Genomic DNA, 18,450 nt, shown 5'->3' on the forward strand with positions numbered 1-18,450 from the left:
AACATCATTTTACTTTACTATTTATAATGGTCATGAATTGTGCTGTATACGGCTGCTTATAATCATCTAAACGGCATATAGAGAGGAGTTTTTGTCGTTTTTTGAAGAAAAGAAGTAAATAAAAAATGTCTGAGACTCATTCAGTTATTGTTTTCTTTAGTGTAGAGTAATATATAATACAGATTTATTATATCAATATTATAAGACGCGATAACTTCATGAGCTAGACAAGGGTTCTAGAGTTTTCAATTTGTATTGCCGATAAATATTACGTAGTAAATACACCTAATTATTAACTAGGTAATGATAAAGTTGGACACGCAATTTCAAATACTTTGGTTACCTTATTTAAAGGTACCTGTCCAAAACATAACATTTTAAGAGCTTTTAATATATTTTTTTAAATAAATCTTCAATATTATTCTAGTTAGTCAATTAATAAAAAATATAATATTATATCGATATAAATACGTAATGAACACGTATAATTATTAGGATTCTATAATAGAATTATAGATATCAGATTCGCGTTAGAATTTTCGCTATGTTGCCGCTCTGACCACGTAACGTAATAGTACGAGCAAGTGATGAGTAACCCTGCCACTTCACGCACACATTCGCGCGTGTGCAGATAGCGCCTTGCTGTATGTAGTAGTAGTAGGTAAATAATTTTCGACCGTTGTATGGAATGTCCGGGGTGTGGCAAGATTGCAGAGTTGTTGTTTGACGCGAGTGCTTGTATTGAAACCTGATCAAGCATAGGATTCTAAGACAATCCTGAGTATAGCGAAGGTTTCAACGCATGAGACGCAAAACAACTTTGCTGCCGAGCGAAACACACAACTATTCACCTCACTATAACGAGGAAAATGGTAAATGAAAGAAAAACAGTTGAACTGTAACAAATCAGTTTTATTAAACAAAATTAGTTGTCGTTGTCAATTTAATGTCAACAATAATAAGAATAAAATATACCAACGGATTTTTATTACATAAATAATGTACGACAAATCGCGAAGTTGAAAGTGTCATTATGATTTTATTTCATCGAAAGAATAAGTTAGGTACACCACAGTCCATCGTCAAGTTTGAATTTCAAAAACCTTTTCCAGGCTAGCGGGGAAAAAAAAGGCTTTTTCGCGCAGATTTCTTGTAAGAAAGAAAGCCTTTTCGAGCTAGCAAGATGTAAATATATTTTCTTTGCTTATTTATTTTCCTTCAATTTATTTACAGCATTATCGCCGGGGAGACCAATGGCCTTAAGAAAGTCATTGTGGCATGCGCCTTCTGAAGCCAGGCTCAGTTGGGCCGAAGTAGTCAACACAGACAATGCAGACAATACACACTTTTATCCAGGTTGTTCTTTACCATTTCCTGTAACACAAAAAGCTTTTTTATTGCCTATACCGGTGAAATTCGGGCGTGATGATACGTATATGTGTATGAATTTAATAACGCCAAGGTAAATATGCTATTTCTTGATTTTGTATTGTAACAATTTAAATTCGAGCTAAGATAGTATTGACTCTTAATAAAATAAAATATTTTGAAATAGAAATTTTAAGTCAACTTTATAATGACCATGCGGTTTGGGTTAGCGGTAATTTCATCGGTAAAAATCTAAAACATTTAAAAAATAAATATCTCACTAATAAATTATGTATGGTCCAGCTGTCTACATTCTTTTACCATCTTTCGGGTAGGTAAGTTTAGTATGCTCGTTTGAAACAAAATCCTTACACAGCTTTACGTACCGATTGATAGACTCTTCGTTACTACGACAAGTAACCCAATACAAAACATGCAATACTTCATGTTCTTTCTCAGTTTTGACTCTGTTTTAACCGACTTCAAGAAAAGTAGGAGGTTCTTAATTCGACCGCATGTTTTTTGTATGTACGTTACGCGATAACTCATATGTGAACCGATTTTGATGATTCTTTTTTTGTTGGAAAGAGGGTACCTCAGCGTGACCGTTAGGATGGCTGGTCGCCTGTCGCATCTGCACTGAGTCTATATTCAAGAATTGCTACCTATTTGCTACCTTTTCTAAATAATTGCTACCTTTGATATATTCTGAGAAATAAAAATAATAATTGACCAGCCATTCTGACGTCAGGATGGCCACTTTGTTCAGCATGAAGGGAGCAGATTTTCCAGAAGTATATATTACCAATAATTGCTACCTATTTGCTACCTTCACGAATTAAAGGTATACGCTTATTAATTGCTTATTATTAATGTAGATAACATTAGTTAACAAATATAACTGATTGAAAATTTTACGGAGAAGTGCCTGATTAAATTAAAAAAGCAAAAGTTTTTAGTGCTTTATTGCCATAATACAAAGGACAGGCATTGGTACTTCTTTGTAAATCGTAATAATGTGTTTATAAGATTCAAATTAAAATCTTAACGCAAACACGAAAGTTAAGTTTACATATTTGAAAACATACACTAAGGCCCTAGAAATATTCAGTTTCTTGACATGGTTTGTAGTCTAATAGAGGGCAAAAATCTAAGAACGGAGCCTCTGAGTCGAGCGAGGTATGACATGAATTCTCTTTTTACACATTCCGAAACCTTTTTTGCGTTCATGTTTAATGTATTTTTCATGTATAGTTTCCTGTATGTATGTTTTGTACCTATATAGTTTTTGTTTTATTGACAAAAATGCGCAAGTAAAGACCGTCCCCTTTCTGAATGTGATTTAGCTATAAATCTGAATAGCTAGTGCTTCGTCAAGAAAGATATTGAATAAAGTGATATTTATAAATTCCAAAATATTTTTATTTTTATTGCTATTTACTTTCTCCAAAAAATGTCTTATTCACTTAAAATAGGGTAAGTAAGTACACGAACCTATTTCTGCAGCCAACCAGTAATATCAGCATTTCTGTGGTCCGGTTTCCGGTTAAGGGTAAGGGTGCTGGTGAAATTACAGGCACATGGGACTTGTCAACTTATGTCTCACGGTGACGGGCGCAGTGGCAGGACCCTTCAGATCTTTGCGATTTAAAGCTCTGAGTAGCACTGCAACTGTTATGGACTTGCGCGTAGCTTACCGTCAGGCGCACGACTTTTTCGTCCCGTCACTTGATATTTATTATAAAAAAAGTAAGTGTTGGCAGTAAAATATGTTTGTATATAGGTTTGAGTCTAGTATTATCTATTCCTGTCAGAGGTTTCAGAACTTCAAATGGGTTTACTGTGAAAGTTTTGTACTGCAACAACAGTAAACAATTTCCTTTATTTAGTCTTAAGTAATACCCTGGGAAATATATAGTATATCCAAATAAGGTTGACAATTTTGTTATACAATCTCGTAATATATATAGTATCTTCGTTATGCTTCGGTAACTGCGATTTCTGAATTCTGGCAGTTGGTGCAGTGGAGTATTCAGAGCGCCTAGAAGAGCGCTGAAGACTGAGCTCAATAAAGAGAGGCATTAAAAACTTTTATCCAATGGATTAAGTTTTGGCTGAGAATTACGGTATGTATAGTAGAACCCTGGATTTCATAACAAATACAAAATAAATACAAAATTATTTATTTTTCTCCTCACAAAGCTAGAGGACACGTATTAAGATTAAGGTATTTAGTATTAGTTACATTTGTGGGAGACTGGAGTCTAAACTAGGTCTAGCCGCGTGTAGTACAACACATCAAGTGGATCATGAAGAGACAAGAGAGACTTCATTAAACATTATATTAATCTTAGAGCTAAATCCAAACTCATAGTACCACGATTTCGTTTAACCAAGGTAAACGACTCTTTTATGGGGAACTGTATACGTTTTTACAATAAGATTTCGGACCAATTAAGATTATCATTTCCTAAGTTTAAAAACTACATCAACAATTTAACAAAAAACAATTGTAAACATAACTTCATCAATATGTTTCAATTGACGTGGCCTACGGTCACGGTTGACAGTCAACCTGTAAAGGGTTCGAAACATTGGTTTGTTTGAAAACTAAATACACGTAATTTAAATCCGGAAAAATAGTTTCATTTCTTAAATACAGCAGAAATTTGGTAGTATCGAGATATAAAGTAGGTAGGTATAAGGGTGGTGTATACTTGTTTTTCAATGGAATAACAAAATGTGCCTAGTATGTACCTACTTTACCTGTAACGAAAAGGCAACAATTGGCGCATACTGCCCACGTCCATATGTACACGTATTTTGTATTTATATTTTTTTATGTATGTGCACCGTGTTCTTATGTATCCATGACGTCGAGTTTATGTCTAGCTCTTTGCTACGGATTATTTTTATTCGATAATTATTTTTTTTATGATACTAAGTGGCGGGACAAGTCGTGCGTCTGGTGGTAAGCAACACGCCTATCCATAACAGTTGCCGTGCCATTCAGAGCTTCAAATCGCAAAGACCAGAGCACAGCCACTGCGCCTGTCACCCAGGCACATAAATGTCACACAGCCGTAGTTTTTATTTAATTCTTGGACAAACTAGAGTTGCCCCCAACTATCAAATCGTTCAATATTAAGTAACGTGTGAAATTTGTAAAAAATTGTTTGCTATTGATATTAGAATTGAGGTCGAATCAAATTGTTGTTTTTCAGAGATGTTCGAAATTTGAATGTAATAATAAAATCGAATTTGATGTTTTATGCAATAATAAAATTTTCACAGATAAGAAATTTGTTTTAACAAGTCCTAACAGTTTATCTTTATGCCTGTGAGAGGGTTTATGTTAATGTGTGTAGATAAAGTAACTTTTATACCATCACAAGAATATTTCATGTTTTATTAAAGAAGTTTCAGAAGAAATTTGAAACGAAACGATACAACAATTTAAAAAGATTGCAATCAATTGATTTCGTATTATAATACTCTATACTTTACGGGTAGTATGATTTTTTTTAATGTAGACACTTAATTTGAAACGTTTTCTCAAGAGTTTTAAGTAAATTGAAAGTCCGTCATATACATTTGAACAAATAATCCAGTATAAGTCCGGATAAGACTGCTCAGCTATTCTTGTTTCCATTCTTTATTTCGTAGAAAGAAATTACATAATGCTATTTCAATTGTTGGGTAATATTATATTAATTACTATGATAGGTACGAAGTTGGTTGGTGGATGATTGAGAGTAAACTTGTAATTAATTCGGTGTGAATTTGAATTCTGCTTGAATTTGAATCCACCTCGGAATTAAGGTGCATTACAAAAGGTTGTAATAACACAGTAAAATTGTTTTCTTTGTAAAAGGTAAATTAGAATAAAGAAAAGGTAATTTTTTATGTTAAGAGAATATAATAACACTTGTTCTATAATAGGAACTGATTTTATTTTGTGTAAAAAAGTCGGATTATTAAATTATGATCTTACAGGTCTCTGTGAATAGCGTAGCTCATACAGTTGTTAAACAAATGATCTACTTACTCGAATTTATATGATATACTTTGAGAACTTTGAAAAAAAGAGGAATTCTGATATATCAGGATGGCTGGTCAACTTTTTTCAAAGTTCTCAAAAATCGTAGGTAGCAATTACTAAGGTAGCAAATTGGCAAATAGGTAGTAATTCTTGAATATACACTCAGTATCAGACGCCACAGGTACATAGCCTTTTTGACGCACACAAATAATCAAACTACTGTATATGCAGGTGCTGGACAATGTTTGAATTATGATAATGGTACCCTCTTTAAATACTAATTAGTATGTAAAAGTCAAATGTTCATTAATTCTGTTGACATTTCATTATTTTTATGATTTCTACGAGTGGCAGTGGGGCAGGAGTTGTTTGCAAGAGTGCCGATGGTGCAGAGTTAAGCTAGAATGGCGACCACGTCAAGGCAAACGTAGTATAGGACGCTCTGCGGCAAGATGGTCGGACGACCTGAGAAAGGTGGCTGGCAGCGTCTGGATGCAGGCGTCGCAGGACCGGGAGTGTTGGCGTGCTCAAGGTGCTCATTTTCAGCAGTGGATGCGAGTAAGCCGATGACGATGATGATTACAATCTCTTGATATTTAGAGCCCGCCAACGACCGGATGAGGAGGTCTTGGATTCGAGTCTTGGTAGGATCAATTCGAGAAATGAAGTTTTCCTATTGGTTCTGGTTTAGGTGTTCTGGGAAATGCCTTGGAGAGAATTTCGTTGCTCTGGTACTCGTAGTACAGGTAGGGCTCCGTCACTCGCTCAAGGTTATGCGATAAGTGCCTAATGCGAGTGCGCCAACGTCGGTGCAAGCTCTCCTACAAAGCTTTCATTTATAAGCATTCGGTTTCGCAAGACTGCACACTTCGGGCAAAGTTATTTTCACCTCTCTGAGCGCGTGCTTAGGTTCCTTTTTCTACGTAGTGAGCGGCTGGTGTCATTAGTTAGATTTAGTAGGCTATTATAGCGTAGGTATTTTCGATTTGTATGAGGGTGATGTATCTGTTACGTAGTAACTATTAAGTAATGTGTGGTACAGGGAACTTCCTAATTTGAGACCAGGTAACAATTGGCCTGGCACATTAATATTATTAGTAATAATAAATGACATTCTGACTTTATACTTTTATACTTTATACTTTACTATTTTATACTTTACTTTTTAAATAACGTATGTAGTGATGAAGAAAACCAGTGTTGTAGACTAATTTGAAACATTTATTTACGGCAATAATAATGAAAATAAAATTAGGCATTTAATTTTTTCAAATCGATATATTCGAATAATACGTTTTAAAACAATCGGATTGTTTCTCGCCCTGAAAAATAAAAATATAGTGTCAGTGTCGAAATGATTAATGATCGTTAAAAACTAACTAGTGTTTTCATTAGAAGGTAAAAAAGCAACTTGTACAATAGATTAAAATCATCGTTCTTAAATTTTCCTAAAAACGTAATTTTTTAATATTTTCTCAAATATTTAGGTAGGAGCTTCTGAATATACAAGGTTATTTGTAAAATGCTAAAAACCGCGTAGAATTATATTACTACTAACATCATAAACAACAACTTGTTCCATAGCTTTTGATAATTTATCAGATTACAAAAATAAAAATATTTAAATAAATCGCTCCAAACGGTGATAACTCTATGCGGTAGCAAAAGAAAGTGCTAGCGTAAATAGTCCAATGCAAAACGCAGGACGGAGGTGGGGGTCTTCGGGGTGGACGCTTGCACGTTTGAACCTTACTACCAAATACAGATCAAAAATGTGTCAGATTGTACAACAAAAACTTAAAACTTTGTTTTTGGTAAATTATGTTTTAAAAAGTGGAACAAAAGTTGTTTGATTGTGATGTTAGTAATATAGTCCTACGTGATTGTTAGTATATTACAAATAACCCGGTATATTCAGAAGCTCCTACCCAAATATTTGAGAATATATTAAAAATTATATTTCTGGCAAAATTTTAGGACCGATGAATTTAATCTATTGTACAAGTTGCTTTTTAACCTTCTAATGAAAACACTAGTTGGTTTTTAAAGAATGTAGTCCTAGGAGGATGTTAGAATTTTACAAATAACCTTGTATATAGAAGCTCCTACAAAAATATTTATGTACTAAAACAAATTAATACATATTGTACCATTTCTGTAAATGCATTTTCGAGATATTCAACACTAACGCAGGCTGTCGGTATAATTCTCATTAGAAACGTGCAAGTAAGTAACATAATAAAAACGATATGGTTATAGGTACTCGATGTGTTAATGTGACTAAATGAAATTAGAAAAATTAATGACAGCTGTTACACATGACGCCAATGCGTCGTTAAAACGGGTGTATCTAATAGCTTAAGGTTTAAAACATCGAGTATATAACCACAAATAGAGACGAAATGTCATTTAATTTGTTTGAAAACTAGTCTGCCAAATCATTACCGTGACAACTGCGCTCCGATTGGCCAGCCCGACTTCGAAACAATTGACGGGTGTCGTCAATTGTTTAACTAGAGCTTTGCTATAATGGACGAAAATTGCAAAATTAATATTTAATTACCGATGAAATATGATTCCGTTTGTTTTGTAATTACATATTTTGCTGTTTTCCCACATCACCGAGTGGAACAGCCCCCATTGTTAGAGATATTTATCTTTATTACAATAAATACAGATTATTTTTGGAATATACGGAGACGTACACACAGGCCAGTTGTTGGCACTGTACTGTTTCAGCTTTCTAATTTGTAATGTCAGTGCAAACGAGAGTTGATATTTAAAAGTGATTTGAGGTCCATTTGCCTGATAACTTGCCAGGGATGGCTCTTATTTCGTCTCTATTTCTGGTTATATACTCGACCGTTCAGAGACACAATGCTGTAATGGCTGCGCGGTGCATGTGTAAAAGCCTTTGGGCAATAAAAGTGTAACAAGCAAATGTCAGTATATAGTAAAATAGAGAAGTATGATCTAGTCTATTAGTGCGATGCGCCCCATACACGAAAAATGTAAGAGCATTTACACACAGCCATTTTTAGCAGAGCGTCTGCAGGGATTCAGTCGCGATACAAACGCGATGCAAACGTGATGACTAAACATAAGCGAGTAATGCAAACGCGCGATTGCATTGATGCAACCGCCTCTAAATCGCAAGTGTCGCGATGCAAACATGCGTTTCACAAAGGCGCGTTTGTATCGCTGCTGAAAGTAGCTTTATTTATTTATTTTAGTTTTAAACAATTAGAATAAGAAATTTAAAACTGTATTTCAACATTAGCACGTTTAATATTAATTTTTTGAATTTTTCCTAATAAATGAATATTACCTAAGAAATGAACACTCCGTTAAAAATAGTGTTTTGATGTTCCCTCAATAAAAATATGAAGGCACGATCAGCGCGGAACGTCGCTTGCGGTGTACGTAGCTGAGCTCTCATAAATAACACTTCGAAGGCTGTAATAATTTATTTATTATGTTCATTAAAATACAATTCAAAATCACAGAAATATATAAACAAGGCATGCACTCATACCCCACACGGGGGAAACCATGTATCGCGGGTGCCATGGACACACACATAGACAACCACATTTTACACCCGAGAGAAACCTATGTAGGCCGTACAAATATTTCTCCCGGCCCGAGAATCGAACCCGGGACCTCTGCGTGGCAGTCCAGCATGGTAACCTTTCGGCCACGGAGGCAGTTAATATAGTACTTACTCCAAAATATTTTTACAATGTTCAGAATAATTTGAACCATAACACATTAATAAGAATAATTTTGATAAGTTTATTTTTGTGTTTGTGTGTTACACAAAATCTGTTACGAAAATCACAATCTGATCACATTGACGACTGCTTTTTCCAGTAAAGAGACTTTTATATGAATAAAAATTAATATTAGACAATATACATAGGTCTGATTCCAATTTAAATGGAATGGAATGGAGATTCCGAATCGTAACGTAAATAAAGAGAAGAGTTTTCCTATTCATAGAGAAAAAAAAACTTACGGTTCGCAGCAGTTGCTTCAGCACCTTCTTCATTTACTTCGATGAATGCCTTTTGGGTGGCTTTACTCAAGTACAAGAGTTCGTCGGTCTTCAACAAACGATTCAACTTGGCTTGTGTAGCGTGGAAAATACGTTTTACATCCATCTGAGAACATATAAAATAAATACACTGAACAGCCTTTAAATCTGTATAAAGCACAAGTTCGATCGTGTATGGAGCACTGCTGCCATCTTTGGGACGGCTCTGCCCATTACCAGTTAGCTGCCTTGGACTCAGTGGAGCGAAAAGCAAAGAGACTTATTAACAACAATTCTCTTGTAGAGTCGAAGCTACAAAATCACGACCATCGCAGAAGAGTAGCCTGCTTGTCGGTTTTCTATCGGATACATTTCGGGGAGTGTGCGCAGGAATTTTTCAATTTAGTTCCACCCTCACCGTTCCTCCTTCGGTCGACTAGAAGGTCCGGAGCACTCCATTCTTATGTCGGTGATATTCCACCTATTCGCACTAAGCGCTTTGCTTCCTCATGGAATGTTCTGTATTTCCCGAAAAGTACAATTTGGGGCTATTCAGGCCTAGAGTGAATACGCATTTTTTAGGGAAACGCGTCTCATCGTCGGTCACATCGTCACTTAACATCAGGTGAGATTGTGGCCAAGCTATGTGTCTATTACATATTGATGATAATTATAAATAATTTTACAAACATTGTAAATATTGTCTGTTTTAATTTTTCATTTAAGAATAAAGTATATCCTTTTTTTTTTAAAGTATATCCTAAGTAGTAACTTTTAACAAAAGGTAAAATTGCTCATTTATATGCTACACAACGTACACGTGTGTCTTGTTTGCGACTTCTCTTTGTTTATTTGTACTTACGTTTATTCCTGTATGTTTACTGTGTATTACGTTTCAATGATATTAATATTGTGTTTATGTGACTAATGTACTCACTTCATAAGTAATGTCTGTAATGTATGCGTCTATAAATAAGTAAGTATGTATTATCAAGACTTTTTAATATATAATAAAATCGTAATATTTAAGTGAAACTATATAGCCTACAATAATATATCATATTATATTATGTGATAAATTTTCAAAAAGATTATGTTTCTGGTTTGACGGTGTTGGTTTGTGTTCAATGGAGCAGCAAGTATGTAGAAAAGAGTATATACTGTCTTAGCTCTAATTTACATTTTTCCCGACGTAATACGGTTCATTGTGCTCTGGTCGAGCGGCAGGGATACTTTTTTCAGAACTTATTCTTTTACAAACGAAATTAAAGCCAATGAAAAATGTAGGTATATCGTATAGTATACGTGTCCTATTTAATTCAGTTGATATAAAAAAAATCGTTGGTATATGTAAAATACCTATTGAATACAGCGGTTTTCTTGTAAAATATCGTGATAAGTTTGAGTTTATTTTTATCGCGAAAATTTTTAGGAATCGTGTTTTCACACCATATAGTAATCAGTGGATATCATCAAATTCACTATATATTTTTTCCAAGTCAATTGATTCAACTCTTTTCATTGTTATGCGAAATCAATAAAAGCCATTTTAGGCAGTATAGACTCTTAAAGAGAAACTCGAAAATTTAAATGTAGGGTACGGAAATTTCGACTTTTCGTTGTCTAGAACACAAAAGCAAAGTTCTTACAATCTTTTAATGTTTTTTTTTGTTCTGGGTATATACCCAGAAACAAAAATCGTGTCATATGGTGGTGAAAATTGGCTAACTACAATTGTTACATTATTGACTGTACTTACGTTTTGAAGAACACTACCAAGATCAGTTTCGGTTTCAATCGTGAATTTGGGCATAGATACGTCGACTTCAAAAGTGCTCATTCTCGATATGGCTAATTCCAAAGCGGAAGGATCTTTGAGTTTCTCTATGAGAGCAGCAAGACCGTCAACTTCTTTGGGCAGAATTACAATGAAAGAGGCTTCTCGTCCTTCGTAAGGTAGCTCCAATAACTGGAATAATATTTTTACCATACAGGTTTATTTTTAAATAAGTGTACGTGAATACAAAGTAACTAAGTAGCTAACAGATTGGTGGTGATTTTATTTAATAATTGAGCTTTTTTTATAATACCAAGTGACGTAACGAACAAGTCGTGTACCTGGTGGTAAGCGACACGCCTACATAACAGTTGCAGTGCGACTCAGAGCTTTAAATCGCAAAGACCTTAAAGGCACTGCCACTGCGCTCGACACCCTGAGACATAAGTTACTAGTCCCATGTTCCTGTAATTTCACCAGCACCCTTCCGAATTGGAATCGATAATGCTCACATTACTGTTTGGTGGCAGAAATAGGTAAAGTGGCAGCATTTCCCTGGACGAACTCTTGGACAAGGAGTTCACTGCTACTGTTATGCTGACGAATGATATAATGTAAATATCAAAATAATGCATATACTAATAGTTTGTATTTTAGACGGTAGATAAAATTAGGTTAGTTATTTTACCTCAGCATTCAACTCGTCACTATCAGCATATCTGAACTTGCCTCGTTTGTGCATCATTGGAACCTTGATTGTTTTGTCTTTGGACACGTGGAAGTCTTCCTCTTTCGTGTTTTTGTTATCGAAAGGACTGTTCCATTTACCCTTAAAATTTTTAAACACATTTGATTTCGTCACTTGCAATGTAATAGAAAAATGTTGCGATTTGAAATTTACAAATATGGCATTTTTTTAAATATCACTCTCTTTGTGTAGTAAGTGAATTTTTGTAATTCGAAGTTTCTCTACTTAAACGTACAGGTGATTTTCAATTCATTTGTACATCCAGCACTTGCTTACCTTGAAATAAATAGCGTTCACAAGTATACTGCGGTAATCAGGTCTTAAGTAATTAGCTGCCACAATATCTTTAATATGATTGTTGGTTTGCTCTTCAACCTGTAAAGGAATCGGACTTTAAAATAACAATTGTTAAACAACAAACCTCTAGTATTTATTATTTAGCATAGGATGGAACTGTTTACCCAAGTATTAATTTCCTTAGCAGTTTCCTCGTTCATGTTGAAATCTACATTCTTCACTTCTGAATTGAAGATATCTCTGGTGACGGCAGAAAATTCCGGATTTAACTCGTAATGCTCAGCAACATATATTTTGCTAACTGATCTGAGCTCAATTCCTTTTACATTTCGTAACTTATCATTGAGACGAGGAAATACACTTTTTATCTAGAAGAAAAAAACAAAACCAATCAACAGCAATCCGTTTGAGATCGTTTTATGTAAACGTACAAAATAAGCAAAGGTCAAGATAATCTGGGTTCTGATATAGTTAAGTAGACATCTATTAGTATTTACGTACAGCGTTATCATCGGGAAGACCAACAGCCTTGAGAAGCTCATCGTGAGACTCCCCTTCCGACGCCAAGCTAAGTTGGGCTAGAGGAGTCAACACAGAGAAAGCAGATAACACCACACTTTTATCCGGATTGCCCTTTACCACTTCCTGTAACACAAAAATGCTTATGTTTTATCAGGCTCAAAGTTTCAAAAGGTGTGTCATGTTCTTTTCGTATGAAAATTATTAGAAGAAATTTGAGACTTTTTTATAATATCAAGTGACGGAACTAACAAGTCGTGCGCCTGTTGATAAGACAACAGTTGCAGTGTCACTCAGAGTTTTAAATCGCAAGGATCTGAGGGCACTGCCACTGTACCTGTCACCCTGAGACAAGTTGACAAGTCCCATGTGCTTGTAATTTCACCAGTTCTTTCCTGCAGTTGACTTATGCGAACGACGCCCAAATTTATTGACTCGTCTGTCATAATGGATTCGCTAGTACAAACATATTAGAAACGATTTAGATCAGAGTATTTGCATAATTCGACAACGCGTGAAAATGGGAATATACCAAAACCTAATATTGTTGGTACCGTGGCATTGTCGAATGTAAAGAACGCTCTACCCTTATAGGGGACCTTGGGTGTTTATATATTACGTGTTTTTATGTATATTCAGCTGTATTTGGCTAGAATATCTTCAAGTTTACACCCATGGAAAAGCGTTTGGCTACACTATAACATATAGTAATGGAAAAAGGCTTACAGAGAACATCCTTGCTGTGAATCGGTTGTTTGCCTCCGTAAAGAGATTGTCCAGTTGTTCCACTTCTTGCTGAGCTATGACTGCAGCTACGAGTACCGATACTGTAATGTAAAGACTTAAAATTATTTATTGATTTACAAATGTCAGCATGTTTGAGACCAGGCAATTGGTGTAGTTGTTTGGCATATTATTAATGAGTTAACGGAAAGTGGGTGAAATCCAATAAACAGTATTCACAACCTAATTTGCCACCCTTACAGATGGAATATTCTCTTTAAATTTAAATGGGACTACTACTAAAATATTTCCTTTCCAAGACAAAAAGAATCATCGAAATCGGGTTACAAATGCCGGAGTAATAGCAAAACATATAAAAAAAAAATACAGTCGAATTGAGAACCTCCCTCTTTTTTTAAAGTTGGTTAAATATATTTTTTATTCTTGAAAAAGTTATTTATTCAATTTCAAGCAAATTTTATAAAAAACGACTCTTCTTTATCGCTAGGTAAAAACTTAGTGGTTTAACCACCTAGCGATGAGCTAACAAGCTCGACACTTAACTTAATTATCTATAATATTAATTAATTCCACAGTATATGTCTACATTTACATAAGTACTATAGATGTGTAATGTCTCGTTAAAATAGTTTTGCATTTCTTGACATTACCCTCAATGTTACTTAGCGCTGTGCCTGGTAGATCGTTCAGAATTTCTGGTAGTATGTAGTCCGGCCTGTGCATTCCATAAACGTTGTATCCCGGTAAAGTATACGTTGTATAAAAGCGAGCGCAAATCTTCAGAATCTTCAGAAATGATCGTATTCATGACATACGAATAGCATTTTAACTTTGGCAAATACATTTAAAACTCTACAGTAACCAAATAATTTGTCATAGTTATCCTTAAATTTTGATTTTATATGTGATGCGACAATTGAATGAATATCAATTAGTAAAGTAATCTTAGAGATAGTGTGAGTGTCGTATCCTATTGCGTTAACACCTTTACTACCTCAGCACGAATTATTCTATTTATTCCCGTACTGATACGGTTCATTTTGTTTGGTTCGAGCGGGTAGGGACACTGGCTTTAAAATAAAAAATTAAAATAAGTAATAATAATACTAAAAATAACGCACAAACTCAACATAGCCCTGCACTAGGGAAACCCTGTGTCGCAGGTGCCATGGACACACACATAGACAACCACAAATTACACCCAAACTCACGAGAGAAGTAAATGTAGGTCATACAAATATTTCTCCCGGCCCGGGAATCGAACCTGGGGCCTCTTCGTGGCAGTCCGCCATGGTAACCATTCGGCCACGGAGGCAGTTATTATTTTATTTCAGAATTTATTTTTTACAAACCAAATTAAAAAAGCCAATTGGAAAAATGTATATCATATAGTACTCGTGTTCTATTTAGTTTAGTTGATATGAACAAAAAACCATCATTGGTATATGTAAAGTATCTACTGAATAATTAGTAACATTTCGAGGTAAGTTCCGTTTTTTTTTCTATCGTTTAGGAATCGTGTTTTCACACCATATAGTAATCAGTGTATATTCTCAATTTTACTACGCATATATTTTTTCCATTTTCTATGCGGAATCAACCAAAGCCATTTGAGGTAGTTAAACTTTTAAGTCTGTGTGCCCTTCATTCTATAAAATAATACCCAAAAATTTAACTTTTAAATTACCCATCGTAATTTCTTGTAAACAACCACAATCCTCCACGCAAATAGCCTAAGTTATACAAATTAATATATGTAGCAGACATTGCATTCCCGTAGGCTGCACGACAACAACGTCTGTAAACAATACTTAACATTCGAGTTTAACGGGTCGTTAATTGAAACTTATCTCGTGTAGATTGTCGGCCGGTACTACAAATAAGGTTATAATAATTATGTACTCATCTTACACAATATCGCCACTCGATGTAATGAATAGAATATATATCTAACCTGTGTTTTCACAAATAAATGAATTATTATTATTATTAATAATGTAAAATAATTTAATATCATAATATTTTTTTATGATACCAAGTGACGGTACGGATAAACCGCGCGCCTGATTGTAAGCGACACGCCTGTCCACAACAGTTGCAGTGTCTCTCAGAGCTTTCAATCACAAAGATATGAGGGGCACTGCCACTTTGACCATCACCCTGAGACATAAGGTGGCAAGTCACATGTGTGTGTAATTTCACTAGCAACCTTATACTTCAAAAGCGAAACGCAGTAACGCTCACATTGCTGCTTGGCGGCAGGTAGACGCTAGACGAACTCTTTCACAAGGAACTCTACTGCTATTTAATGGATTTGTACTGGCTATATGTCGCGTTACAATGTCACTGGAAGGAAAAGCAGTTTGTCTTTTAGTTCTGGAAAATATATCTTCTTTTTAGACGAGACCTTATAGTTCTGGGATCTAACACTTGCGCACGTGGGCACAATAACTTCTAAAACATTACCGCAACAATTACTATAATGTCTAACATAACATAACATATTCGGGCCTAAAATCCGAAAATATTTTTTTTTTTATTTCCAAATAGAATTACTATTTTTCTTTATTGAAGGAAATTCCTTAACAATTTACAATTCGTTATACAATAAAAACCAATATTTTTTTAGTCAGAATACATTTCGTCATTATGACACTTTTAGATTTTAGGGTAGATGTTCGTTATTACAGAACGTACTTTGATTTAACAAATTACATAAAATATACAAACTTTTAAATAACGATAATAAAATAAAAAGTTTCTTTAAATTGCACCATTTTTTCTCGCAATTACGAACAGATTTCGGGAATTCAGTGTTTACAAATTTGAAAATTTGAAATTTTGTCTGTTGAAAGTTTTGCCGTACACCATTGTGTATATCATATTGGAAGTTAGCATGAAACTTGTCGTAGACTATTATAGTATGACAATAAATAATGAAACACAATAAAAACATTTTTCAATGGAAATTTCCAATTATTATTTTGGCCTGTTTAATAAAAATAAAAAAAAAATTAAAAACACGTAACATTAAATTGAAATCATCATCATTAACCCATTTATTTGTCCCACTACTAGGACGGGTCTCCTATCAGGCGAGAGTTTACGTCATAGTCCTCCACGCTGGCCCAATGCGGGTTGGGTTGGGGGCTTCACACGTTTTCCGAGTGTTACGAACCTTCTTCGACTTTCAGGTTTCACCAAAAAGCTCATGGTAAATTGAAAATTAAATTTCGTATATAATTATATAATTTCTGAGAAATTCAGAGATGCGAGCATGGATTCGAACCCACGGCCTCTGCTTGAGAGTTAAGTGAAACTATTCGCGCCCAGTTACACGAGGCAAAATACACGCGGCCGCCGCGCTGCAACCGCCCAGTTATCCCGCCTTCATGTACGTAAATGGCGAATCTGAATTCTATTTACGAGGCAATAACATTTAAATTCCTCTGAACAACACAACCGTGCGATCGCCGCGCGTCCGCCGCGTAGACCAAGTTCTACTCTCTGGGACTCTCATTTAAGTTAAAACGTAAACGCTAAATAAATAGAGTGTATTTTGCAATGACAGTTAGACGCATGCGGTCACTCCGCTCGGCGACCGCGCGGGGTGAGCGCGATGAAATTCGTCTTTCACGCCTTCAAATTGACATACATATATATTAAACATAGGTATTTAATTTTTTTATATAGATATAAAAATAATTATAACTTTTTTATATAATGAAAACCGATCCTAAAAGTTTGTGGAATTGCACTTTAATAGCAAGTATTATTCAAATCGGTTAACGGAAAGTGGCTAAAAACAATGAATTGGATTCATCACTTAATTTGTCACCCCTAAGTTAGGTGTTAGGTGAAATATTTTCTTCAAATTTAGATGGAACCACTCTAAGGTCACCCTTTTTAACAAAAAATAACCATCGAAATTGGTTTACATAATACGTCGGAATAATCACAAAAAAGTACACCACAAAACAGTCTTTGGCATAAGAAACTTCTAATTTCTTCTTCATTTCTTAAAATGAATTTGTTTATTGATTCTGTATAATACACAATAATATATTAATACTGTAATATTCTACTTTTATATACAATAAATAATATTTTCTGTGTACCAAAATACAACAATAAGAAGCATTACAAATAATGAACATCAATTTTTATAATAATATCGAATGACGGTGGAAACAAGCGCGTGTACCTGGTAATCTATACGCGTATCCATAACAATTACAGTGACACTCGCCATCAACAAGTAATACACAGAATCGTAAAGGTCTAAAAAGCACTGGCACTGCACCCAATAATTCCAATTAAATATATATAGCAGTAGTAATGTGAGCATTTTCGTGTACCGGTTTTGAAGGGTGAGGGTGCTGGCGAAAATGCAAGCCATGAGACTTGTCGACTTATGTCAGGATGATGGGCGTAGTGGCAGTGCCCCTCAGATCTTGCCACTGCTATGGACAGACGTGTCGCTTACCATCAGGCACACGACTTGTTCGTCCGTCATTGGTATAAATAAAAAAAACTCACTTGTTAAAATTAGCCTCATGTTCGCTGTTGCGCGTGCGACCGTTTCTGTCAGACTAACTTATAAGCATGATATGACCAATCTTTTTTATACCTGTGCCCGTAAAGAGAACCAATATTATAGATGATTTGGTTACCGATTTATAAATAAAGAAATAATTATATTGGACGGTACATTAAACTTAAAACTTGGCTAAAAATATACCTTCATAAAATGTAATACCAATTAAAGGCATAACGGATTTCATTTTACTTTTAAAGTGCGTAGCTTTAAAAAATAAATATATCGAATTTTTAGTTTTTAAAAGAACTGTAACCCGGTCATGGATAATAATTAAACAGTACCGCACACCAAAACTTTTCTTTGTGCCGTAGGTAGTCTG

General features: G+C 34.8%; 1 protein-coding gene across 3 annotated transcripts; it reads right to left on the reverse strand.

The window, feature by feature from the left end:
* Window positions 1-1,242: 1,242 nt before the first annotated feature.
* On the reverse strand, window positions 1,243-18,122 carry LOC113236459 (antichymotrypsin-2-like). 3 transcript variants are annotated; one of them, XM_026472536.1, is made up of 10 exons: window positions 18,071-18,122; window positions 13,514-13,614; window positions 12,770-12,913; window positions 12,433-12,636; window positions 12,248-12,346; window positions 11,912-12,052; window positions 11,206-11,415; window positions 9,429-9,597; window positions 8,739-8,866; window positions 1,243-1,374 (listed from the first exon to the last, which is right to left on the reverse strand). In XM_026472536.1, the coding sequence occupies exons 1-9, from the start codon at window positions 18,087-18,089 to the stop codon at window positions 8,739-8,741; spliced, it is 1,215 nt and encodes a 404-aa protein (XP_026328321.1). In that variant the 5' UTR covers window positions 18,090-18,122; the 3' UTR covers window positions 1,243-1,374. The 3 variants fall into 3 exon arrangements, with proteins under 3 accessions (XP_026328321.1, XP_026328322.1, XP_026328320.1); XM_026472537.1 differs by lacking the exon at window positions 1,243-1,374 and adding an exon at window positions 6,612-6,732 and having other exon boundaries at window positions 9,429-9,573; XM_026472535.1 differs by lacking the exon at window positions 1,243-1,374 and adding an exon at window positions 6,634-6,731.
* Window positions 18,123-18,450: the final 328 nt, after the last annotated feature.

The sequence above is a fragment of the Hyposmocoma kahamanoa genome, unplaced genomic scaffold (assembly GCF_003589595.1).
Source record: "Hyposmocoma kahamanoa isolate Upper Pololo Valley unplaced genomic scaffold, ASM358959v1 92, whole genome shotgun sequence".
Classification (NCBI taxonomy): domain Eukaryota; kingdom Metazoa; phylum Arthropoda; class Insecta; order Lepidoptera; family Cosmopterigidae; genus Hyposmocoma; species Hyposmocoma kahamanoa.